The following is a 20,514-nucleotide window of genomic DNA, read 5'->3' on the forward strand; positions in this document are numbered from 1 at the left end:
TACCTAAAAACTGGGCAGTTTATGATAAATCTTTGTGTTCACCATTTTAGGGGAAAAAAGATCTCTCATTTTGTCAGTTGTTCTTTGGAAATAGTAAGATTAGTTCAAGCTTCCCAAAATATTAAGACGAAGAATTTAAAGAACCTCATTTAATTTTGATTGACACAGTCTCATAGCACAGAGGGGGTCATTTTGAATCTATAGCAGACTGCCAGTCAGAAATAAATTTTTCCTAACATTTACAACAAAGTTGGACACTGTCACTTTTGTTCCTCTGGGGGCCTTCTTCAGGCAGTACAATGGATAATTTCATTTCATTTTGAATTGTCACAATGGTTTTGATATGTTACTTATTCTAGAAAATTATACTTTTCCTTTGGGTTCTTTCACCATTTCACCTAGTGTGATCTGACTGAAACTCAGAAATCAAGCATTGATGTTCCTGCTTATTTCCAGAGTTTTAGAGATTTTACAAGAGGAAGGTTTTCTTTAAAAATTTACCAAAAAATACTGTATTGACTATTTAATATATTGCATATAATGTTAAGAACCCTTCAATTGTGCATCCAGAGTGAGCTAGCACCACTTATTAATGTGTGAAAAGATTTTGTCAGTATATGTCAGGAAAAGACAGATATGTGAAGTTACATGTGCATTTTGCTGTTTGTAGACTTATCAGTCAGGAGAGGCTAGGTCACACTCAGATAACACAACCTTCCAAGTCTTAGAGACCTAGCAGAATAAAAGTATAATTCTCACTAGGCTAAATATCCAGCAGAGATTGGTAAGGGACTCTGTCCTGATCACTTCAGGCCCCATCTTGAGGCATGCTTCCAGAATCATCAAGGTGGGGAAACCGAAGTCTGGAAAGTCTTGCACCAGAAATTAAATGCTGTGACTGGAAAGTGACCTGTGTTATTTCCTCTCATATCTCACTGACCAGGAAGTCACATGGCCTCACTGAAACATAAGGGGACTTGAAAATTCTGTCTTATAAAAATGAGAAGAACCGGATATAGCTGAGCCCAGAATACTAATAAGGGTAGTCTGTGCTGTCCTACTGGTTATCAATATTTGGATCACTCCTCTTCATGCACAAAATACACTCACCCCATCTCCAAGGTAAAAAATCCTCAAAAAAAAAAAATCCTCAAATTTCACCCCATCATAACATCAAACTCAAGGTGGAAAAACTCTTGATGATATGTGGAAATTTCTATATCCCCCCCTCCCACAGACAGTAGTAGGACCAGAATAAGATAACTGCTCTCTTGCATTTGGAAAAGGAAAGAATGGGAGGCACAAAGCCATCACTGGGCCAGAGCCATTGTGAAATCCTATGGAGTTTTTGATGCGACTGCAACTCCCTGGAAATTTGTCTTTTGCTCATTGTTCTCATAGGTCCTGGACCTTCTTCTTTTTCCATTATTCTCCTGGGCCATATCTAGAATGGACATTCATAATATATTTTTCTTGGAGGCTGAAAAGCTTCCTCACTTGGTACACTTTCTATGATAAGTGTTTGGGACCAAGTTTTTAAAGTTTTGAACCGTCATAGTTTCTTTACCTGGGCCAGTGGCTGGTTAGCTGGTATATTTAAAAAACTTAATAGGCTTTCTCTCTACTAAAATAGACTAAAGTCTGGTCAGCTTACATATGCTAATAGCCAAACCTTTGGTTTTGTTTTTCTAGACTTCTGATTTTAGCTGTGCTCAATTGTGTCTGACTCTTTGACACCTGCTCTGTCCATGGGGATTCTCCAGGCAAGAATATTGGAGTGGGTTGCCATGCCCTCCTCCAGGGATCTTCCCAACCCAGGGATTGGAACTCAGGTCTCCCTCATTGCAGGCAGATTCTCTACTGTCTGAGCCACCAGGGAAGGCGAAGAATACTGGAGTGTATAGCCTATACACTCCTTCTAGAAGGAAGCCTATTCCCTTCCTCAGGGCAACTTTCTGACCCAGGAAGTGAAACAGGGTCTCCTGCATTGCAGGCAGATTCTTTACCAGCTGAGCTACAAAGGACGCCCTCTCTTTTTAGAGTAGCTATAATTCTCTGCTTTTTTGGCTCCGTTCTTCTCTCCCTGTCTTCACTTGATTTGAGTCTATCAGGCCACTTATAGTTTCTTTTCCCTGAATTAGTTTGTTTAATTGAAAGTGTTTATTGAATTTCACAGCCTTAATTGCCATTTTTACTCTGAGGGACCTTAACTTGTTCAGATTTAAACCTTGATTTGATCACCGATTTTATCCTTGCAGAAGATCTAATCAGCCTTTTTTACTCAAAGGTCTTTTCAGTTTTATCATTTAAGAATGAAAAGGATTTTATGTCCAACTCTGCAAGTTCCCATAGTTTTGGATTTTACTCCCCATTTTTCTGGCTTTCAAATTGGCCAACTCTTTGTTAAGCTCATTTCTTTCTTATACTATTTTGTTAAACTCACTGAGACATATGCTACTAATTCTGGTTTTCACACTGTCTTAAAAAAAAACAAAACTGCAAGCTAATAGGTACATTATCTGTCTTCCAAGCTATCATGTGTGATGGTTTTACCACATGTTTTCCCACTACATAAAATGGACTACCATCCTAATCTCTATTTTCTAATCATCTGCCGCTTGGACTCTGAGCCAAAGCCAAGTGTTTCAGATTGTGTTGTGAATTGTCTCTTTTTTTTTCCCTACAAGATCCTTTGGAGGAGGAAATGTCAACCCAATCCAATATTCTTGCCTGGAAAATCCCACGGACAGAGAAGCCTGTTGGGCTACAGTCCATGGGGCTGCAAAGAGTAGGACACGACTGAATAATTGAGCGTGTGCGTGTGTGTGTGCACACACACACATACAGCAATACTCCAGAATGCCAGTTTCTGTATTAATTGTGTTAGAATATGTGATGTTAATGTGATAAATTATCTCTAAGTTTTAGAGACCTAAAACAACAAAAGTTCACTTACTGTTCATGCTACATGTCCATGATGGGTCAACAAGAGGAATGCCCATGGTAGACACTCAGTGACCACCAGCTTTATTGCTGGATGCAATGCCAGAGAAAAGGAGTTTTGAAGTCTCGAACTGACAATGAAATTCTCGGTCCAAATATGTTCCTTCCATTCACAACTGAACTAGAGCTATATATATGGCTCCACCCAACTGTAAAGGAATTTGGATATTCAGTCCTATCATATGCTTGGAAGGCAGAAAGCCAAAACTGTATGCTGCTGCTGCTGCTAAGTCCCTTCAGTTGTGTCCGACTCTGTGCGACCCCATAGACGGCAGCCCACGAGGCTCCCCCGTCCCTGGGACCCTCCAGGCAAGAACACTGGAGAGTGAATAGCATTAACGATATCTAGTTAATACTTAAAAGAAAAGGATGCTTATTCTTGAAAAATACACAAAGTATAATGAAGATGATAAAAATCATTAACACTTTACCATCATGGATAATGGAAAATATTTTTATGTCCTCTTTTCTAGTTTTTCATTTTTTAATCATGTTACATTTAATCTTATGAATATATCCTAGGCTATTATTTCCCCAATTGTTTGACATTAAGATTGTTTCCATTTTTTTCACACTTAGCAGTGGTAAGTTGTCCATGAACCCTTGTATATCTTGTTACCCAATATCTTTCTGCATTGCTGACCTTATTTCAAGGTGATACTTGTTAGGTTGATATGTTGAGGATCTTAAGTTATGGCTTTTAAGTTAACTTTTAAGGATCTTAACTTACGGCTACAATTGCTTTCTGGAAAGGTAGGCATCAGTCCTATACTTGTATAAATTGTGCCGTGAAGAACTATCCCACTGCTGCATTTCAGCACTGACAGCTACACCTTTAAAAATAACTTTCTTTCCATCCTATCTTTGGATATCTTTACAATGAATACCACATCTTAAGAAGATAAGTAATTATCAAGATAGAGGTAACATATCTAGTAATAGGCTTTGTTTTTGTTTTTCTGGTATCACAGATTAAAAACATTCAGAAAAATGTCAGCCAACTTGATTTTACTTAGGCTGTGAGACAGAAAAAAGTGTACTGAGATAGGAGGCTTTCTAACTGGGCCTATAAGAGGTTAAATGTTTTTCTTCTGGATGTAGTTTTAGTAATAAACTGCCAGGATTATTTTGGCCACATTTGGAGTCATGATTCCTCAGAGACAGTCTGACACGGTGTGGGAGACACAAGTTTTCCTTTAGCCTCTTAGAGTGCCTGGCTGGATATGGAAATTACATTGACAAAGACAGATTAAAAGAAGAAAAGTATACACATTTATTTAATATCAGTTTTCTGTGACATGCTGCTGCTAAGTCACTTCAGTCGTGTCCGACTCTGTGCGACCCCATAGACGGCAGCCCACCAGGCTCCCCTGTCCCTGGGATTCTCCAGGCAAGAACACTGGAGTGGGTTGCCATTTCCTTCTCCAATGCGTGAAAGTGAAAAGTGAAAGTGAAGTCGCTCAGTGTGTCTGACTCTTAGCAACCCCATGGACTGTAGCCTACCAGGCTCCTCCACCCACGGGATTTTCCAGGCAAGAGTACTGGAGTGGGGTGCCATTGCCTTCTCCTTTTGGGAACCTTCATAAGGAAATTAAGACCAGAAGAAATGGTTACACCTGAGTGTCTCCTTGCTAGAGTTGAAGAGTGATGTTGTGGAAGGAGGGCAATGAGAGGATACAGAGTATCAGCTAAGTGTGCTTCCCCACTGGCTCAGCAGTAAGGAATCTGCCTGCCAGTGTAGGAGACAAGGGTTCAGTCCCTGGGTGGGGAAGATCCCTTAGAGAAGGAATGGCAACGCACTCCAGTAATGTTGCCTGGAAAATCCCATAAACAGAGGAGCCTGGCAGGCTAAGTCCATGGGGTCATAAAGAGTCAGACAGGACTTAATGACTAAACAACAACATCAGCTAACTATAATAAAAGGAGGGGAGCTTCAGTTCAGTTTAGTTCAGTCGCTCAGTCGGGTCCAACTCTTTTCGACCCCATGAACCGCAGCACGCCAGGCCTCCCTGTCCATCACCAATCGCCGGAGTCTACCCAAACCCATGTCCATTGAGTCGGTGATGGCATCCAACCATCTCATCCTCTGTCGTCCCCTTCTCCTCCTGCCCTCAATCTTTCCCGGCTTAGTGAAGCCTATTCACTCAGATTCCTCTCTGTATCTCTCTGTCTCTGGAGATCAGGATGTTCCTTTCCCGTGGGTACAGGCAGAGCACCTCTCACATGAGAATTTTACGACCTGCTTTGGGAGAAGTTCAGAAAGTCCTTCTAGTACCTCACATTTCCTTCAGGTTGGAATATTCAATATGCCACGGAGTCATTTTGCGGGGTAGTGTATCCGGAATGCTCTAAGCACATACAAGTTGGAATAGATGGCACATACAATGTTAAGGGTCAATCTAGGCCAGGTTTGATTCCACAGGTGAGTTAGCCCTGCATTGTTGACTCTATTCTGAGGTCTCTCATTATTCCCTGGAAAGGAGGGATTCCCAACTTGGATTATGGTGTTCATGTCCATCTACAGTTAATCTTTGTTTCCACCTCCAGCCCAAGGCCCTGCTTTTCTACTTTCTCTCTTCACATAGTTGTCTTTTCTGGTTAAGTGTGGCACTATGTGTCTAGTGTTTTTGTACTTAGCAGGATTTTCTTGAGCTTCATCCTTGTTATAGCATATATCAGTATTTCATTCCTTTTTATTTCCTAGCAGTATTACCTGTGTGTGTGTGTATATATATATATGTGTATATATATATATATATGTATATATCAACATAATGTGTTTTATTTATCTATTAAGCAACTGATGGCCATTTGGGTTATTTCTGCTTCTTGGCTATTATGTATAATGTTATGAATTTTTGCTTGTAAGTGTTTGCATGTTTTCATTTCTCTTGGGGGATTATTCAGGAGTGAATTTTCCTGGTCACATGGTAAACTTATGCAGAAAAACTGATCAACTATATTAAAAGATGGCTGTAACATTTTACTTCCCCACCAGCAATGCATGAGAGTTCTCATTTCTCCACATTGTTGACATTTGCTGTTATCTGTCTTTTTGATTACAGTCAGTATGGAGTGACATTTCATTGTTTTAATTTGCATTTCTTTAATGACTCATGATGTTGAGCACATTTTCATGTGCATATTAGTCATTCATGTATCTTCTTTGACAAAATGTCTATTCAATTTTTGTCCATTTTAAAGTGGGTTATCTTAGTTTTGAGTTGTAACAGTTCTTTGTGTATTCTGAACACAAATCCCTGACCAGATGTGTGATTTGCAGATATTTTCATGGTGTTCTTTTATTCTAGTGTCTTTGATATACTAATAAGAGTATGCTAGGTGATATTGCTGAAAAAAGGCTCAGTGGTTTTAAACTTCAAAGTTATTTCGTAATCATGTAAATTTTGTTATGGGTTCAGGCAACTCCCTCTTGCAGCTGTGTTCTATGTGTGGGCTCACTGACACATGTTCCTTTCAATACATGCTTCTATGAGCACCAAGGCAAAGAGAGCATGGACGGCTCTTGGGCTAAAGCAGTGAAATTTTCCCATCCAAATATTAGACATATCAATTCTTACATTTCTTGGCTGAATGAATCTTATGACCATGTCTAGCATCAAAGGGAGAAGGCCAGTACCTCCACATGAAATTGAACTGAGGACAAGCAGAATATTGGCGAGCAGTACTACTGTTAGGGAAACCATTGAGCAAAACTGCCCACCCTGGCCAGGCCTGATAGTAGGCACTTGCTTGAGTTATCGTAACTAACAAGCTGCTACCCACCGGAAGAATTCAGGATAGGCCAAAAGAAGAGAGGAGATGCCAGCCCATATGTCCTACCACTCTCCCAGAATCCTTCTTGCTGGATTTCATCTTGGCTGAGCAATGCACAGCACACCAGGAGGGACCCTGAGTCAGAATGATTGGCCAGAGAGCCTGGAAACTAATCCCATCACCATAAAACCTGAGCCTGTCAGCCACATGGCAGAGCGATTCTCCTGGATTCCCTTACCCTCTCGCTCTCCATCCCGTTGCCCCTTCCCCCAAAAATGTCTTGTTCTGCCAGCACATATGTCTCCTCGGAAAGTTCATTTCTGAGTGTTAGACAAAAGCCCAGTCTCCTGCCTTGAAGGGGTCCCCCTTCCTACTACCCTACTATGTATTGTGTTGGTGCAGGTGATGGCTTAAGAGAAAAGAAATGAAGGTGTGCAGATAGTTTAGAAAAAGGTGAGTGTTATTAAGATGGGATAATAACTGGGGGGACAAATTTGGACTCGGTGATCAGAGTCTCTCTGAAGAGGGCTCATTTGAGCCAAGGCTTCACTGAAAGCAGTGAGGCAGTTAAGTGAATATCGGGGAGGAGCCAACAAGGCCTAGAGGTAGAAGCAGGGCCAGGGAAACCCCCTTGGTGGGGATGTAAATCTTATTCAAAGTGCAATGGAAAAACAATGAAGTGTTGAACAGTGATCAAACCTGATGTACATTTAAAAAATATCTTACTGGGTGTGGTATCCGGCATGAATTGAAGGGGAACAAGGCCAAAAGGCTGGGTTGATTTGGGTGGTAGAAATAAAGTTGGAGAGTGTGCAGTTAATGGAACGTACTAACCCAGCTGAGAAAAGAGGGATTAAGGAAGACAAGTGAGTCTTAAATTTAAGCTCCTTGGTGGGTGCTAGAGCAGTTTACCAAGAGAGAAGAATGGGAGGAAGTTCTCACTAAATTTTACATGCTTATCGGACATTAGAGTGGGCTTTCAAGTGCAGGGATCTGAATATAAAATATAATTGGGGAATTGCACGTAGATTTACCTCACTGTTTTAAAATCGTCATAGCCCTAGGCCTGGCTCATTAAACGTGCCATTGGCCATATAATAAATAGTTATATTCTTGGTTAAACTGGGTAGATGCCAGTGTCTGAAAAAAAGTTGTATTTCAAGCAATGCACAGTTAAAATTTCTGTACAATATCTTAGTTATTCTTGTGCACTGTAACTTCAGTTCAGTTCTGAAAATGGAGTTGCTAATTCTAAGGATTTATGCATTTTAACTTTTTTTTTTAATTTTGCACTTTACATTTTTGAGAGGGGCCAAAATCCTTAAAATGTTTATACCGGTCTACAGTTGCAGCAACATTGATGCTTCCCCACACTGGCCAACAATGGGTATTACCAAGACTTTTAAATTTTTGCCAATCTAATCCTCAGAGAAAGGGATTCTGTTCTGATATCAGCTTGTATTTCTTAGTCGTGGAATTGGATTTCTGCATACTAGTCAGCCACCTGCTTTTCTTATTCATGCTCTCTTTGACTCTGAAGCTATGTATATATATTCCCGGTGTCCCAGTAGGTGTCTGGCTGAGGAATCTGAGCACAGGGTGGACAGAGTGGTGAGCTCTTTTTTGGCAGGGACAGTGAGCCGTCCATCCTGCGCCCTGCGCACCTGGCTACTGGCCCTGGGTAGGTGACAAGAGGAGAAACAAGCACGGCGTGGTGGGAAGAGGGCTAGGGAGATAATGAGGGCGTCAAGAAGGATCATTCAGATTCTACTGCGCACAGGACACAGCCGCGGGGAGAATCCCCGCACTCCCACCGAGGAATCCTCCGGCCTCTCTCCAGCTTGGTTTCAAAAGTTGCAAAACTATCGGGGGCGTCCTGACAGCCGCTGTCCCAGGTCCCTGCTCCCCTCCCGAGGCCTCCAGGCCGCAGAACCGCGGGGTGGGGTGGAGAGGCGGTCTCCAAGAGAGCGGGAACAGAAAACCGAAACCAAAACCCGTGCGCCCGCCCAGACTCCCCCAGCTCTGGGCCCCGCCGGCAGCCGAAGGCGAGTCTCTTCCCCGCCATGGCAAGTTGCTTTTGTTTTGGGTTTTGCAGGGCGGAGTGGTCCCCGTGTCGTCATCCGGTCCCCCAAGATCCAGAGGACAGGCGTGAGTGAGGGGTGACCGGAGGAGGCGCGAGGAGGGACCCCAGAGGCAAACCCAGCCCAGCCTTTCCGCACCTGCGGGGCTGGCAGTTGGGCGCGTCCTGAAATTGACCGCGGCTGTGCGGCCAGCTCCGAAGGCGCGCATCGCCGCGGCCGCCTCCCGCACCGAGTGCCCGGCTGTCCCGGACACAGCCGTTTGGTCGGGGAGTGGCAGTGTTAGGGCGAACTGTTGTCCTCCCACGCTTTGGGGAACAGGAGCGCAGAGAACTGCCCAGAAATGGAGGCCACCGTTTCCTTTGTTAAAGGGCCAGCCCGAAGAGTTGGAGCCAAGGACACAAGTTGGGAAAGCAGCGTGGTGTCTTAGCGGGAATTCTTTTCTCTTCTGGCCTTAGTTCTTTCTCTAGACACAAAGGGCGTTGTGTTGTCACCATCTTTGATGCCTCGCAAGAATTGTTAGCAAATTTAAGATTTAGACTTCCGTGTTCTTTCCATCGGGTGGGGAAAATCCCTTGGAGGAGGACATGGCAACCCACTCCAGTATTCTCGCCTGGGAAATCCCATAGACAGAGAGGAGCCTGGAGGTCTACAGTCCAGGGGGTTCCCACAGAGCGGGACAAGACAGGGCTACTAAGCAGGCAGGCTCCTTTTTTCCATCAAGCACCTGAAAACAGTGGCAGGGGCCTTTTATTTCAGGTGAGAAACGCCAAAGCAGTTGTGAGTTTAAAGTGTGATTTTGTTTACCGAGGGCGGTAAAGGCAACGTGAATGAAACCAATTTTAAGAAAAGGAATGTAGGTAAAGGAAGGGACGGGGGAGCCTAGTGGGCTGCCATTTCTGGGGTCGCACAGAGTCGGACACGACTGAAGCGACTTAGAAGCAGCAGCAGCAGCAGCAGTGCTTTCCTTACAAAAATAAATTCAATTTTTCTTTATATCTTTTTGCTTTCTGATAGGATGGTCAAAAGTCTCTTAAAACGTTATCACTGATACAGGGAAAATGCCATCACCTTGATAGCTCCTGGTCAGAATGTTGCTCTTATTTCAAAAAAATTGTATCTCCATGTGACAACTGTTGAAAAGGCTATCTCCAAGACCTCTCTTTTTCTTCTTAATGGTGGATGGAAGAGATGAATAGCGGTCTGTTGATTTCAAAGATAAATTTTAGACATTTGAATAAAGAAATATGACACTAGTATTGCTGAAGGTAGTGGCAAAGAAAAGATTTTCTGAATTTAAATTGATTGAAAGGTTTTCTTTGATATTGATGAAGGACAAAAAGGATGCTTATTCATTAGCCACTTTAACCACGGACTGTTAGAGCCAGATGCATAGCAAGTCAAGACAAATCTTGTATGAAACAAGATTCCCTGAATGTCTGAATAGTCTGTCATTTTTTTTTTTCTTCTTCTAGAACTATTTTGAGATAATTACATCTTACACTTGGGGCTAGAATGCAGGAACACATTTTTATATTTTTCCTGTCTCCTATGCAATCGAGTTGTCCCAAATATTTTAAGAAACTGTTTTGCTCCATTGAAAGTACCTAACATAACAGAGTCAATTATGAATTTCCCTTTCAGGAGACACGAAGGACCTTTGCTTTCTTTGTCTCAACAGAAGCTATTTGCATCCTCCACTCCTCTGTCCCTTTGTTTTGCTGTGAACTCTGTTTGCATTTTTAATTAAATTTGACCACTAATTAAAATTTGACCTCAGCCATCAAGGTCTCTCTTTCATGAAGCCTTCTTTGACTGCTTTAGCCAGCATTAATCTTGCTTCCTAATTCTGAATGGCTTCTATTGTGTGTTTTAGCATTTTCTTGTGAATGGTCTTGTATCCTTTTCACATTTTCGGTTGTTCGTCTGTTCTTGTAAAGAAGACCTTCTTCTTTTCGTGTCTACCAGGCACTGCTAAAATGATTTATATATGTGTCTGCCTCCTCCTCGCCCATAAGGGAGGTCCCCTTTGTGTTTTGGTAATCCTAAAGCCTGTCCAAATGCCTCACACATAATAAATGTTCAGTAAATTTTTATGGTGGAACAATTTCAGGGTAAGGGGTGTTTTATATCTGTGTGCGTCATCTTTGGTACCCAACATATTGCCAGGGATAGAACACATGCTTAGTTAATACGGTATTAGTTAATTGATCAACTGATTGACAAGATATTATGTATTCTAAGAAAGGCAGGTGCATTTTTGCCACCCTATTTTAATAACTACAGGCTGAAATGTCAAAGGAGATACTGAGAGATCAGTTATTATTGGCTTCAGTCATTTTCTATTGAATTCCTGTTGTGATAAATGACGATTTCACGGAAGTGAACTCTGCCTTTTCCCTTCTTCCAAGTTTGGAAGTTTTAATAGTATTTTAAATTCTCTTATGAATTATTTTTGTTTCTTTCATAAAACACTTAAGATCTTGATAGTATTTACATGATTTTCTGTAATATAAGTTAGATTTTTCTTTTTTTCTCAGCTTCTGTTAGTTTTGCCTTTAGGGTTGAATGATTCCATATTATTCTGTAATCATATTTAAGTCTGCGGTAATTTTGAAGATTTTTACAGAATTCATTTAAAAGTTTATGAGAGTGTTCATGTCATTATGCAAAGAGTAAGTATTGCTTACAGCAGGGACTAATAGATCCTGTATTACTTTTTCTCCTCTTGGTCCAATATCATGTGTGTTTTTCCTTTTTCCAGTTACAAAAAAATATTCCTAGCAGCTGTGTCAAATAGAGTCTTTATTTGTAGTCTGTAATTTATTCCAAACATGCCATGCTTTAATTTTCTGATGATCTTTAGGCTTGGGCTTTTTCAAATACCAGAAAGCGGGGGAGGGGTGTTTGCTCTGGGGTGCCAGCACCCATACTAGCAGGTCAGATTCTCCCTAGAATGTTCATTTAGTTTTGCCTTGCTGCTAGCCTTTCAACTAATCATTTTGGTTTTGTTCCCTTTTTTAATTTCTGAGGTTCTGCCAAGAAGGTTGTCCCCTTTCCATTGCAGCCCCCACTTCTTTACTCTGGGTTTCCCCTGTCATATCCTTCCACATACTATTATGTCTTTCCAGTCTTCAAGAAATTTGAATCTCTCCTGTGCTGCTGCTGCTCCCCTTAACTGGGTTTATTCTCTTTTTAATTCTATTTTCATTTTTATTTTAATGTATTTTTGGGATAGGACATTGTATGTGTGCTTAGACTGTTTTCCTTATCTGGGAGGTCAGAAGCAGTTTGCCTATCGACAGTAAAGTCTGACTCTGAGTATACAGAGTTCTTTGAACTGAAAACCAAGACATCTTTGTGATTGATCAACCATGACTTGGACCCATGAGACATCCTGTCCTCCTTGGGGATAATTTAGGAATAGATTATATCCGCATTCTGGTGCAATCAGGCTGGACTACCTATACAAGCATTGTGAGAAGTTTATAGGTCCAGTTCCCTAAATGAGCTGGGGAATAAATTAAAACATTAATATAAGAAGTTAAGAGAGAGTGTATTAGAATCATAATCTCTTATGATTATACAGTGGAAGTGAGAAATAGATTTAAGGGACTAGATCTGATAGACAGAGGGCCTGATGAATTGTGGATGGAGGTTTGTGACATTGTACAGGAGACAGGGATCAAGACCATCCCTAAGAAAAAGAAATGCAAAAAGGCAAAATGGCTGTTTGAGGAGGCCTTACAAATAGCTGTGAAAAGAAGAGAAGCGAAAAAGCAAAGGAGAAAAGGAAAGATATACCCATTTGAATGCAGAGTTCCAAAGAATAGCAAGGAGAGATAACAAAGCCTTCCTCAGTGATGAAGAAATAGAGGAAAACAATAGAATGGGAAAGACTAGAGATCTCTTCAAGGAAATTAGATACCTGGGGAACATTTCATGCAAAGATGGGCTCAATAAAGGACAGAAATGCTATGTACCTAACAGAAGCAGAAGATACTAAAAAGAGGTGGCAAGAACACATAGAAGAACTGTACAAAAAAGATCTTCATGACCCAGACAATCATGATGGTGTGATCACTCACCTAGAGCCAGATATCCTGGAATGTGAACTCAAGTGGGCCTTAGGAAGCACCACTACAAATAAAGCTAGTGGAGGTGATGGAATTCCAGTTGAGCTATTTCAAATCCCAGAAGATGATGCTGTGAAAGTGCTGCACTCAATATGCCAGCAAATTTGGAGAACTCAGCAGTAGCCACAGGACTGGAAAAGGTCAGTTTTCATTCCAATCTCAAAGAAAGGCAATGCCAAAGAATGCTCAAACTACCGCACAATGGCACTCATCTCACGTGCTAGTAAAGTAATGCTCAAAATTCTCCAAGCCAGGCTTCAGCAATACATGAACTGTGAACTTCCAGATGTTCAAGCTGGTTTTAGAAAAGGCAGAGGAACCAGAGATCAAATTGCCAACATCTGTTGGATTATTGAAAAAGCAAGAGAGTTCCAAAAAAAAATCTATTTCTGCTTTATTGACTATGCCAACACCTTTGACTGTGTGGATAACAATAAAATGTGGAAAATTCTGAGAGAGATGGGAATACCAGACCACCTGACCTGCCTCTTGAGAAACCTGTATAGGTCAGGAAGCAACAGTTAGAACTGGACATGGAAAAACAGACTGGTTCCAAATAGGAAAAGGAGTACGTCAAGGCTGTATATTGTCACCCTGCTTATTTAACTTATATGCAGAGTACATCATGAGAAACGCTGGGCTGGAAAAACCACAAGCTGGAATCAACATTGCCGGGAGAAATATCAATAACCTCAGATATGCAGATGATACCACCCTTATGGCAGAAAGTGAAGAAGAACTAAAGAGTCTCTGGTAAAAGTGAAAGAGGAGAGTGAAAAAGTTGGCTTAAAGCTCAACATTCAGAAAACGAAGATCATGGCATCTGGTCCCATCACTTCCTGGCAAATAGATGGGGAAACAGTGGAAACAGTAGCTGACTTTATTTTTCTGGGCTCCAAAATCACTGCAGATGGTGATTTCAGCCATGAAATTAAAGGACGCTTACTCTTTGGAGGAAAGTTATGACCAACCTAGATAGCATATTAAAAAGCAGAGACATTACTTTGTCAACAAAGGTCCATCTAGTCAAGGCTATGGTTTTTACAGTGGTCATGTATGGACGTGAGAGTTGGACTGTAAGGAAAGCTGAGCACCAAAGAATTGATGCTTTTGAACTGTGGTGTTGGAGAAGACTCTTGAGAGTTCCTTGGACTGCAAGGAGATCCATCCAGTCCATCCTAAAGGAAATCAGTCCTGGGTGTTCATTGGAATGACTGATGTTGAAGCTGAAGCTCCAATACTTTGGCCACCTGATGCAAAGAGCTGACTCACTAGAAAAGACCCTGATGCTGGGAAAGTTTGAAGGCAGGAGGAGAAGGGGATGACAGAGGATGAGACGGTTGGATGGCATCACCGACTCAATGGACATGAGTTTGGGTAACCTCTGGGAGTTGGTGATGGACAGGGAGGCCTGGCGTGCTGCAGTTCATGGGGTCACAAAGAGTCGGACACGACTGAGCGACTGAACTGAACTGAACCGAGAGTGAACTCAGGGAAGGATCTGCTTGCAGCTGATCCTGTGTCCAGGGTTCCATGGTCTGCAATAGCATGTGCTCAGTGGTTGGGTTGTGTCTAGATGTGTGCTGAAAGGTAGGGTTTACTCCACTGCAGTCCCAATATTATTGGTAGGGTTTCATTTATTTTTTTATGGTGACTTTTCCCTAGTTTTGACCAAAAAGAGAATGTATTTCTTATTGTCTTATGTACTTTCAACTCTACATTCAAGAAGACAGTCAACTCCAAACTACCACATTTTGTGATTAGCTTGACTTAAAAAAAAATTTGATTTAGAAAACTCTCTCTTAATTTTTTCCTTTGTGATTACTATTATTTTTAGGTCTTTCTAACATCTGACAAATATTAAGCAGTGTTTTCCATTTCTTAAAAAAAAGGCTTTACATTTTCCATTTTAACTCTCAAATTTATATAGCATTTATGATGGTATATGTTGTGAGGCCAGGCTCCTTTCCTTATTTTTCTCTTCAGGTATCTGATCAGTCCCAGAGGGCCTTTATTGAATAAAGTCTATTAAATAAAATAGCCTTTCCCACTGGTGTGTAATATTGCCTATAATAAGTAGGATCAGATACTTAAAAAGTATCGTATTGTTTCTTTCACAGGCATCAGTTTTGAATGTTAAGGAATCCAAAGCTTCTGAAAGAACAGTTGTAGTTGCTGGTCTTCCAACTGACCTTGATGACCAGTTACTGACCACAGTAGTGAAGATTCACTTTGAAGATACTGACAGTGGGGGTGGCGTTGTTGAAGATGTGATATATCCAACAAGAACGAAGGGAGTTGCATATGTAACATTCAAAGAAAAAACAGGTATTTCCAAATCAAATGTTTATAACCTTAGAAATACTTATGGAATGAAATTAAAAATTGAACTGCAGTAGAATAATTCATGAGATGGTTGGATAGCATCACCAACTTGATGGACATGAGTTTGAGCAAACTCTGAGATAGTGAAGGACAGGGAAGCCTGGTGTGCTGCAGTTCATGGAGTCACAAAGAGAAGGACACAACTTAGTGACTAAACAGTGGCAGCAACAAAAGCAACAACAAAATAATTCATGGGATTTGTAAAGTTTAAATTTAAAAAACAGTAATTCTATTCTTGAATATAAAAGTGGCACAATAGTGCATTAGGAAGACTGTATGTGAAAGTGCCTTATGATAGAGTTGTCAGTAACCGAAAAAGTCTTAAAGACTTCTTGTTTTCTGTATTTTATATCCATCTATATCATGAGATAAAGGTGATACATTTTATTGTAGAAAACTTGTAAAATACAGAAAAAAGCCCCACAAAAGCTATCCATAACTTCATAAAAAAGTACTGTTTTATTAATGGCAAAGTTGGACTGGTGAAATATGGCTTGGGTCTGAGGTCACATTGAGCCAGTCTCTCCCTGGCCTACACCTGACTTAGGTGAGAAAGTTGGGTGTGCAGAGCTGTTCACCCCTCTAGCCTCGTGGATGGTGCATGCCGATGCCTTGAGAGAAGGGGGAGGGAAGGAGAATTGGTGAAGGAGACTGAGCAGGTTAGCCAGTGAATCGGAGGAAAACCAGCCAGAATAGTGTGATATCCTGGATTCAGAAAGGTGAAGTCTCCTCATGACCATAATTAACAGAGTGGTGGGGGCTTTACTTTTAGGTGTCTGTTACATATGTAACATACATAACAAACATGTGTTTTATATATATATATGTATACATACGTTTAAATTTTAATACGTTAAACTAGAAGGAAAAGGATTTAAATGCTGAATTTAGAGGAAAAACAGAAAAAAAATCTTAGGTGTTTTAAAAGAACTAAACATCTCTATTACTATTAATTAAAATAATTATTACTGTATTGTGCCGCAAAACTTTCTGAAGGCCCCCCCTCCACTTAGTTGCAGAGAATGTCGTCAGAAAAAAGAAACACTGTATAGAAGGCATGGTTGGATCTGCTCAACTCATAGTCTCCCACTTCAGTGAAAAGGTAGGTGTGATGCTGAAGGCATGTTGATTGTCTAGATCCCATGTTTTCTGCCGAGTGTCTCCTACACGGGAGGCACAAAGCACCCTCACCCCATGACTTCTAGGAAGAAAGTGCAAGGTCCTTAACCTGGGTCAATGTTAAAAGCCAAACCTGTGTCTTGAGAGTTTTTTGGTTATTGCTTGTTCTATTTTCCTGTTTTTCTATGATGCTCTTGATACTTTTAAAGTATCAAGACAATGAGCTCTTATATGGTCATGGATGATGTCTGGCATCTATCTAAAGACTTATTTTGTGGGGTAAGAAACCAATTTGGATGAACATTAAAAAGGAGCTTTGAAGACACAGGTAAGGAGGAAGTAAGAGGAAAAAGTAAAATTCAAAGCATTGATTTAAAACTATTCTGTAACAAAGGTAGGGTTCTCTGCAGCCATCCAGTGACCTTCTCATGAGGAGGGAGGGCTCTCTCCAGGGACCCGTATCCACAGAGCACCCCTGCAACAGTTCATCTATGCGTTCTGCTTAAAACTTTGATTCAAAAAAGCATTCTGCCTCTAAATAATATTTAATCAACTCTATTTGGGAGAATCCAGTGAGGAACTGTGAACCTCAAATGGAACACTGTGGCCTTGATAGGTTGTGGGGCCCCTTGGAGGACGCGTTAGGGCTGCTGCTGGGCAGACAGAAAGTGGCAAAACAAGAATGTATTTATGCAGTCTTTCCCCTAGGTGGTGCTGTTTTAACTTTTCTGTTTAATTTTAGGTCTTCAGCTCTGTAAAGGCTGTCCTTGATCTTTCTGTTTTTCGGAGTCAAATCCGTCTAGAAAGTCTGGTAATGGACCTGAAAATGGAAATCCCAACGTTATGCTTAAGTCCTTTGGAAGCCAATGGAAGAATCTCCGTTCAAGGAACATTTCTGGCTATCAAGAAGCTCAAAGAATCTTTGCTATTAAAAGCAAGTTTTCTTTCAGAAAAAAATAGGAATAGACAGAGCCCCAGGGGAAGTACACGGAGAAGTAGTCACTCTTTAAAGCCCCCCAGGTGGTTGACACCTGAGGCTACGAAAAGAGGAGAAAGTCTTGTTCTTGACACAGATACTTTCCTTTACCTGAAAAAGAAGACAGACTTTTATGAAAACACACTGAGAACATTGCATGTTCTATGTCAAGAGACAGTGGATGGTGAAATTACCACACTTTGTATAAAGAATGCTCAAGGTAGTTCTCAGTCAAACAATGAAAAACAGGTAAAAGAGTTCATTGAGAAATATTCACATGCTCTTCACTTTGAGCTTAGAAAGGAGACACTTCTTTTAGAAGGAAAGGAAGATAGAGAGAAAGAAAATATTAAGCTGGCATGCAAGCAGCTAAGTTTGAGTCACCTTCATGTTCTGGTTAATTTCTATAAGACACACATTGATGTTATAGGGCCTCCTTCTGACACATACTTGTTTAAAAAAGAGGTCATGGAATTAATAAGGCAAAAAGTTAGGTAATAAAATCCTCAGCAGTAGTAACAAGAAGGGCTGATTGATTCCTTCCCTTACTGAGCAGTGGTGATGTCATGCATGATGCCAGCTTTACACACATTATCTTATTTAATTTTTTTTTGGCTATATCACACAGCTTAGGGTTCTTAGTTCCCCAACTAGGGATCAAACCTGGGCCCCCTGCATTGGAAGCTCCAAGTCCTAACCACTGGACTGCCAGGGAACTCCCTATCTCATTTAATTCCTGTGACCATCTTTCATCATAGGCATTGCCATTCTTATGCTACAGGAGAAGAGACTAGGATTTGAGAAGGTAAAAACCCTTGTCTGAAGTTACGTAGCTGTCCATCAGTAAGAGTTAAACCCAAAGATAATATCTAAGGTATAAAACTTAAAAAACTCACTAAACTTTGAGGAAACCTCGCTTTTTCTGCAACCCCAAATTCTTAGGAAAAAAAAGTAGCCTTCAGTGAACTCAAACTGGGGCTCTGTGACAACCTTGAGGGGTGGGAAGTGGGAGGGAGGTTCAAGAGGGAGGGGGCATGTATATACCCATGGCTGATTCATGTTGATGTATGGCAGGAACCAACACAATATTGTAAAGCAATTATCCTTCAATTAAAAATAAATTTTAAAAAGAGACTTCATTCTAATATATAAGAAGTTTGAACGATTATTATTATGCCATAGACAATATTTATACATTTATAAAGTTATATAGGCTTAACATTTATAAAGTTTATGTTTACTATTAATAGAATTAAAATGTTAGCAAAACTTGCCTGAGAAGCTACTTAGATGGTAAATGTTTCTGATGCAGGTAGTCACTACTTGACTAAATCCCATATTGGTATAAGGCTACCGGACATACAGGACACTTTTCCTGCCGCTTACTTAGCCTAACTGCTTATATAAAATGTTGATTCTCTTGTTGAAATTATGTAGTGTCTATTTTATAGTTGTAAAAGTAATAGCATTTCAGCAATAGGATCATGGATGATGGGAATAATAGCATACACTTACTTGCTAGGCATAAGTTTAAATGCATTGCGTATCTTTACTTATTCAGTCCTGACAGGAACCCTGTGAGGTAGGCGCTGTCTTTATCTCCCTTTCTCAGATGAGGAAACTGGTGTCCAGTGACGTGATGTAACTTGCCCATGCTCTTGGTTAGTGAACTGTTCTTCTCCCTTTCATAGTCTTCTGAATGCTACTTAAACACTTGAGAAATGTTTCCTTAAAGATGACAGAAGGATTTGAAAATTTTTTACTGAAGAAGGGAAGTAAAACTTGGAAGTCATTGGGTTGTCTGTGATTGTCCTGCATTTAATTTAGCATTAAGCCAGTTTTCAGTATCTGGGGCACTGCAAAGACCCTCCCAGGATTATAAAACATACATCTTGCTCGTCTCAACATAAACAAACATGATTATGATGATTTGAACTGTTTGTAGCAGTAGAAAAGCTTAAGACAAGTCTATGTGCTTTCCTTTTTCTTAGCTACCTAAATCCCAACTATGTAAATTATCTCCATTTCTTTAAATGTCTTATTTCATTTCTGTACGGCTAAACTTTTTGTCATGGGAAACTTCTGTTTATATTAAGTACAAAGGAGATCAGCCTTGGGATTTCTTTGGAAGGAATGATGCTAAAGCTGAAACTCCAGTACTTTGGCCACCTCATGCTCAGAGCTGACTCATTGGGAAAGACTCTGATGCTGGGAGGGATTGGGGGCAGGAGGAAAGGGGACAACAGAGGATGAGATGGCTGGATGGCATCACGGACTCGATGGAGGTGAGTCTGAGCGAGCTCTGGGAGTTGGTGATGGACAGGGAGGCCTGGTGTGCTGCGATTCATGGGGTCGCAAAGAGTCGGACACGACTGAGCAACTGAACTGAACTGAACTGAAGGTATCTTTAAAAAGATGTTTGATTTTCATTTTGCTTCTGGGGGTATTGTCTCAGTCTAGGTCCAATCAGGAGAGAGGAGGCGCACAGTAATTTGAACAGGCAGTTTAAGATAAAGGATTGTTAGCAATGACAGGGAATTGGGATAATGAGGGATTGGCTCATAAGAAATAGAGAAAACTCTACCAGATATAGAAATAGCAGATATAAGGAGTTTAGATAGAGCACCCGATGAAGAACCTCCTCCCATCCACCACGCACCCCAGAACTGAAATCCAGACTTCGCTGGAGGGTTTGTGCCAGGGGATCTTGCTAGAAATCCATCCTCTAGGGTACTGGAAGAGTCTGTTCACAGTTGCTGTCTGACCAGGGACTCGCCCTTAACATACATGCCTGGAGGGTTCCTGCTAGCCACTGTGTACTACAGCTGCTGAGTGGGGGGAGGCCTTCTTTGGGGGGTTGGGGGGCTGGACACGGGAGCATCCGCCCGTGCTGCAGGAGCCTAATGTTGGAGAAGCTGCCTGTGCTGAAGAAGCTGGGTAGGTATGGGGGGGAAAGCCGGATTCTGAAGAGCCTGTCAATTTAATCCACTGAAGCAGGAACAACACTCTTTCTTTGCGCAGTGCCTCTCCAGCGCCCTCT

General features: G+C 41.1%; 1 protein-coding gene across 2 annotated transcripts; it reads left to right on the forward strand.

The window, feature by feature from the left end:
- Window positions 1-7,484: 7,484 nt before the first annotated feature.
- On the forward strand, window positions 7,485-18,621 carry RBM43 (RNA binding motif protein 43). 2 transcript variants are annotated; one of them, XM_069577603.1, is made up of 4 exons: window positions 7,485-8,846; window positions 15,115-15,322; window positions 16,393-16,481; window positions 17,241-18,621. In XM_069577603.1, exons 1-4 carry the CDS (start codon window positions 8,844-8,846, stop codon window positions 17,970-17,972), a joined length of 1,032 nt encoding a protein of 343 aa, XP_069433704.1. In that variant the 5' UTR covers window positions 7,485-8,843; the 3' UTR covers window positions 17,973-18,621. The 2 variants fall into 2 exon arrangements, with proteins under 2 accessions (XP_069433704.1, XP_069433703.1); XM_069577602.1 differs by having other exon boundaries at window positions 8,060-8,928.
- The last annotated feature ends 1,893 nt before the right edge of the window (window positions 18,622-20,514 follow it).

Source organism: Ovis canadensis, chromosome 2, assembly GCF_042477335.2.
Source record: "Ovis canadensis isolate MfBH-ARS-UI-01 breed Bighorn chromosome 2, ARS-UI_OviCan_v2, whole genome shotgun sequence".
NCBI lineage: Eukaryota > Metazoa > Chordata > Mammalia > Artiodactyla > Bovidae > Ovis > Ovis canadensis.